The 6,091-nt window shown below is 58.2% G+C and overlaps 1 protein-coding gene across 1 annotated transcript; it reads left to right on the top strand.

Annotated features, from left to right (window-relative positions):
- The first annotated feature begins 904 nt into the window (after window positions 1-904).
- LOC100682517 (arginine decarboxylase 1) lies at window positions 905-4,049 on the top strand. Its single transcript, XM_044571657.1, has one exon. The coding sequence runs from the start codon at window positions 1,633-1,635 to the stop codon at window positions 3,772-3,774; it is 2,142 nt and encodes a 713-aa protein (XP_044427592.1). The 5' UTR covers window positions 905-1,632; the 3' UTR covers window positions 3,775-4,049.
- The last annotated feature ends 2,042 nt before the right edge of the window (window positions 4,050-6,091 follow it).

Genomic DNA, 6,091 nt, shown 5'->3' with positions numbered 1-6,091 from the left:
GGGTGTAACGAAGGGCTTGGACGCGGCAAATTCTATCTACAATGTCCTTGTCCTCCTCTAGTATTCTCTTCTCCGCCTTCTCGTTGGCGATTGTCTCCGCCTTGTTCTAGTGGTGGAGCTACACATCAAAGTTGAGCGGGTAGGTACAAAGGGAGACCAACATTTTTCACCCATAACACATAGCTCCGCCAGTGGCAGGGGACCTCGACGTACTTCACGGACCCATCCTCCAAGGCGTGGGCGGATGCTGGAGTGTACATTGGTGGCTACGATAGAGGTGGACGTCGGCGGGGCAAACTTGGAGCAAGTTCGGAGGAGGCCGACGATGCGGGCAGGCGAAAGGAAGGACGAGTGCGGAAGAGAGTGCGGTCGATTCGACCATGTTTGCCCAATCCGCCTGTGCGGTTCACACGCACTGACTGACTGACCCCGGCGCGGCCTGCCCTTGACCCGGTTCTGGTGCGCATATGCGATCTGCGACGGCCCACGCCCCTGCCCCTGCTACAGTGCTACTACCGGCCTCACGTGACCCGGCGGATCCCGGGGCCGCTCGCCAATGAGCCGCATACAAAGCCGGGCACAGGTCCGATCTGGGGCTTCCCCGGCCGTCCGATCCCCCGACGGACGGCGCAGAACGAGGAGGGATCAAAGAACGTGAGCGGGTCCGGCTGGTCGAGCGGGGATGCATTCAACCACCACCGCTCGCAGGTCAGGTCAAGCCAAGGGCATGGGTCGCAATTAACGGGCCCCGTCCACGACCCCAACCACCGCTACTCCCAGCGCCGTCAGGCCGGAGCAGCCACGAGGCGTACCCCCACTGACGCGCGGGGCCCGCGGGAGGGCGGGCGGGGTCAAACCGCACCTACCCCGCTCGTCCACTGCCGAGGCTCAACGGAAGCGGCAAGTTTTTCATCTCACGCTGCGCCACCAACACTAGGATGGATGACCGGGGGAGGCTTCTCTCTTTCTCTTCTTTCTCTCAAAAAAAAAAGGATGACCGGGGGAGGCTCTCCACGGGCCTCCTATAAAGCCGGCGCCACGCACAGCCGCAAACCCATCCACCGCCAGCAACGCTCGCTCCTTCTCCCATCTGCGCATCCATCTCCACCGCACCACCAATCGATCCACCCCCCTAGCGCCGCCGCCGTTTCTCCAGCCCCGACTGAACGCCGGCGTGGGGAGCCCAGCCTCCACAACCGGCGACGCGACCCTCCCCGCCGCGCGCCCCCCGCCCGCCTGCAACTTTTGCGGGGGTAGCCGGGGCTCCGGCCTCGGCGGCTTTCTAAGCCCCCTTCCTTACAACAGGATCCAAAATCCCGTCCTAGATTTCTTCTACCTCCCCTTCCAGAACTTCCTCTTTTGGCATCAGTGATCGTCGGAATCTCAACACCCGCCAGTAGATTTCGATCCTCATAATTACTGACTTTTTGCCGTAATTTTCTTCTTCGCTGTTCGTCGATCGATCTACAGCTTTTTCGCCACACACAATTCTTTTCTTCTTCATCGGATTCTGATTTTTCGCAGAAGCAAATAGCAGAGAAATTCCTGACTACAGCACAAAGAAACAAAAAAGATTTCTGACTTTTTTCCCCAGCGGATTAGCTTTCTCCGGTTGTTAATTTCCGTGACGAGATGCCTGCGCTCGCCGTGGACGCCGCGGCCCCCGTGGCCCACCCCTTCGCCGCGTCCTGCGACGCGTCGCCGCGCTTCGTCGCCGCGCCGCTGATGCTGGGCCCCGCCGCCGTCGTCGCCGCGGCCGCCGCCGAGAAGCCCGAGGTGGCCGCCTGGTCGGCCGACCTCTCGTCGGCGCTCTACAACGTGGACGGCTGGGGCGCGCCCTACTTCTTCGTCAACGACGACGGCGACGTCGCGGTGCGCCCGCACGGCGCCGCCACGCTGCCCGGCCAGGAGATCGACCTCGCCAAGGTGGTCGCCCGGGCCGCCGGCGCGCGCGCCGGCGGCGGGCTCGGCCTCGCGCTGCCGCTGCTCGTGCGCTTCCCCGACGTGCTCCGCCACCGCGTCGAGACCCTCAACGCCGCCTTCGGCTACGCCGTGCGCTCCACGGGCTACGCCGGGCGGTACCAGGGCGTCTACCCCGTCAAGTGCAACCAGGACCGGTACGTGGTGGAGGACATCGTCGAGTTCGGCGCGCCCTTCGGGTTCGGCCTCGAGGCCGGCTCCAAGCCCGAGCTGCTGCTCACCATGAGCTGCCTCGTCGCCCGCGGCAGCCCCGACGCCCTGCTCATCTGCAACGGCTACAAGGACCTCGAGTACGTCTCGCTCGCGCTCATCGCCCGCACCATGGGCCTCAACACCGTCATCGTGCTCGAGCAGGAGGAGGAGCTCGACATTGTCGTCGAGGCCAGCCGCCGCCTCAACATCCGCCCGGTGGTCGGCATGCGCGCAAAGCTGCGCACCAAGCACGCCGGCCACTTCGGCGCCACCTCCGGCGAGAAGGGCAAGTTCGGCCTCAACGCCGCGCAGATTCTCTCCGTGGTGGCCAAGCTCAAGGCCCTCGCCATGCTCGACTGCCTCCAGCTCCTGCACTTCCACATTGGCTCCCAGATCCCCACCACGGCTCTGCTCGCCGACGGGGTCGGCGAGGCCGCGCAGATCTACTGCGAGCTCGCCCGCCTCGGCGCGGCCATGCGCGTCATTGACGTCGGCGGCGGCCTCGGCATCGACTACGACGGGACGCACTCGGCGCAGACCGACATGTCGGTGGCCTACAGCCTGGAGGAGTACGCGGCGGCCGTGGTCGCCGCCGTCGGCCGCGTCTGCGACCGCAAGGGCGTGCAGCACCCTGTCATCTGCAGCGAGAGCGGCCGCGCGCTGGTGTCGCACCACTCGGTCCTCATCTTCGAGGCCTTCTCCGCGACGGCGCCGGCTTCCAACATGATGGACCCGGCGACCGCCTACCTGCTCGATGAGCTCACCGACGACTGCCGCAGCGACTACCGCAACCTCATGGCCTCGGCCGTGCGCGGCGACTTCGACACCTGCGGCCTGTACGCGGACCAGCTGAAGCGGCGCTGCGCCGAGCAGTTCAAGGAGGGTGTCCTCGGGCTGGAGCACCTCGCCGCCGTGGACGGGCTGTGCGAGATCGTCGCCCGCGGCATGGGCGCGGCGGAGGGGCCGCGCAGGTACCACATCAACCTGTCGGTGTTCACCTCGCTGCCGGACATGTGGGCCATCGAGCAGCTCTTCCCCATCATCCCCATCCAGCGGCTCCAGGAGCGGCCCGCCGTGGACGGCGTGCTCTCGGACCTGACCTGCGACAGCGACGGCAAGGTGGACCAGTTCATCGGCGGCAGGAGCAGCCTCCCTCTGCACGAGCTCCCGACCCACGGCACCCGCGGCTACTACCTGGGCATGTTCCTGGGCGGCGCCTACCAGGAGGCGCTGGGCGGCCTGCACAACCTGTTCGGCGGGCCGAGCGTGGTGCGCGTCTCCCAGAGCGACGGGCCGCACTGCTTCGCGGTGACGCGCGCCGCGCCGGGCCCGTCCTGCGCCGACGTGCTCCGCGCCATGCAGCACGAGCCGGAGGTGATGTTCGAGGTGCTCAAGCAGAGGACCGCCGACGACGGCGCCACCGCCGCGGCCCTCGCCAGGGCGTTCGGGTCAATGCCGTACCTGTCGTTCGACGCCGAGGAGGCCTCGGCCATGAGCGGCGCGGAGTCGAGCGGCATGAGCAGCGACTCGGAGGGGTCGGCGGCGGGCGCCGCCGAGGATGATGACGAGGAGTGGGAGTTCATGCGCGGGCTCACCGTGTGACCACGGCGAGCTTATACTCTCCTGTATCTGTCGCCGGTCCAACCGGCCGGCGATGTTTACTTTACCAGCCAGCAAGCGGCAGCTGCTGCCGGTGTTGTATCGTGTTACTCATGGTCGTAGCGAGGTCGTCGGGCGTCTCGTCGCCGTTTAGTTTCGCCGGAGTTTGTTTTGGCGCCATCTTTTTATTTCCCATGCGTCGGTCCACTGTTTCTTTCACCCTTTTCTTCTTGGAATAAATAACAAAAGGAAACTAGCAGTAGTATGTTTCTTTCGAATACAATTGTTTACCCCAGCTCTTCGTTTCTTCGTGACAATGCTCGGTGGATTCGTGGATGTGGTCTCAATCTCCTCGATCTCCATCCCTGTCGACTGTAATTTTGTTTCTCCAAGTTCAGACCTGGAAATGCACAGCAGAGAGGTTCCAAAAGGAAATTGGCCCTGCTTTCTGTGCGATTCTTTCTAATCTCTCTATCGTCCTCGTGGCTGCTTTCGAATCTCTGCATCAACCACTCATCTGGAAACCTCGAGCGGTGCAGCCATTTTGTCCCACCCTGCATGCACTTTCGGGAAAAAGTTGGCCGCTTTGTGATAATATTCTGCGTCGTCCCCACGAGGATGCTCGGCAAGGGCAACACGACGCAGAGGCTCTAGAGGCCATCTTCTAGATTGGATTCCTGCTCTGCTCGCGTACGGGGAAGGAGAAGAAGAGGCGGCAAAGAAACGACGACGGCCACACCACATCCCTCCCCAGCAGGCAGCAGGCCACAAGAGAAGATGCTTCAGTCCAGTCTAGCCAGCCAGTGCGGCGCAGCCACATGTCGCCCTTCCTTCGCGGCCGTTGCGTCCGGGATCGGTGAGCGGACCCAAGATGTCCGGATCTAGTCCATCAAACGCTCTGACGCTTACGAGTTTTCTTGGATTTGGTGTCAAGTCCCGCGACCCGGCGATGCATGAACCGGAGAAAACTAGCAGCTCATGTGGATGTCACTCTGTCAGGCTGGTGGGTACGTACGTACGTACGTACGTAGAGACGTAGAGTATATTCCAAGGAGCTTTGCACATGTATTCTGTGGACAGCCGCGAGCATTTTGGATTTACGGTGACGCCATCTCGGCCGTCCCTGCAGCGATCGGACGGCCTGCAGCGGCGCCGGCACTAGCATGTGGCGTGTGTTCCCTCCCCCACCCGTGAAGCATTCAGATCCAGTTCCGAGATGATTGGCACGCCATGTGCAGTTGTTTCTTTTTTTGTGTGCGAAAAAGGGCATGTCTTGTTGTTGATCCATGGCGTTTGCAGATCCAATAACAAACTCTTTCAAGACCCTCCCAAATCGGTAGGAGCCGTCCATATTTTATGATCCACTGGCTAGTATTAGCATTAACTCTTTCAAGGTATGATCATCCTAACCATTCTGCAGGGTCATTTCGGAATTTTACTTCTACAAACTAGGAAAGAAATTAAAGTGCTATGAAATACTTTCTCCGTTTCTTTATCTAAGGTGTATTTGTTTTTTTTTGACAAAATTCTAGAATGTAAGGTGCATTTCTTCTAATTCCTTGCAATTCTGTTTATATCCCTTCAGAATAAAAGAAAGTATATCTCTCCTGATTACATGTATCTCTCCTTGTAGAAAAAAATATGAAAGAATCTCTCTTCCAATTGCGTGGATCTCTTTCTTTCCTAGTCTAATTGATTTACTTGCCGCTTACAAACAAATAGTCTAAGGATATTTTCGTCCTAAACTCTTTGTAATTCCGTGCCTTGATTACCGTGCCAAAAATAATGCACCTTACATAAAGGAACGGAGGGAGTATGAAAAGAAGGAAAACTATAAGAATATTAGTGTTTTTTAGGGAATATAAGAATATTAGTTAGAGTTATCTCTATCTTCTACTATTAAAGGTGAGTTGGTTCCCTCATCTCCCCTCCTTCCTCTTTTGCCCTTCCCACGACCCCCTCCCTCAATTTTTTTGTTGATCTTTTTTTGTACTCTCAACTGATGCCTCACAGAACTAAAATCAACATAAATAGAGTAACTTGGAATAATCTAAACCAAATTGATATTTTCCCAAAATCACATACTGCATTAACTCATTCAAACCTTTCCAAAATCACAACTAAATAGAAGCATTTCTTTCTTTCCCCGACAAATACCCAAATCAAATTAAATCTTACGAAATCTCAAGTAAATCAAAACTTTCCTTGCATTCCCAACCCATACTCACATCAAATTAAATCTTATCAAAACATATAATATGGTGGGTGTAAAGCATAAATCAAATATAATTAGTGTTGACTCACTAGAATATGTATGCAA

Source organism: Triticum aestivum, chromosome 7A, assembly GCF_018294505.1.
Source record: "Triticum aestivum cultivar Chinese Spring chromosome 7A, IWGSC CS RefSeq v2.1, whole genome shotgun sequence".
Classification (NCBI taxonomy): domain Eukaryota; kingdom Viridiplantae; phylum Streptophyta; class Magnoliopsida; order Poales; family Poaceae; genus Triticum; species Triticum aestivum.
The sequence above is the reverse complement of the archived record's forward strand: the minus strand, read 5'-3'. Positions and strand labels throughout refer to the sequence as shown.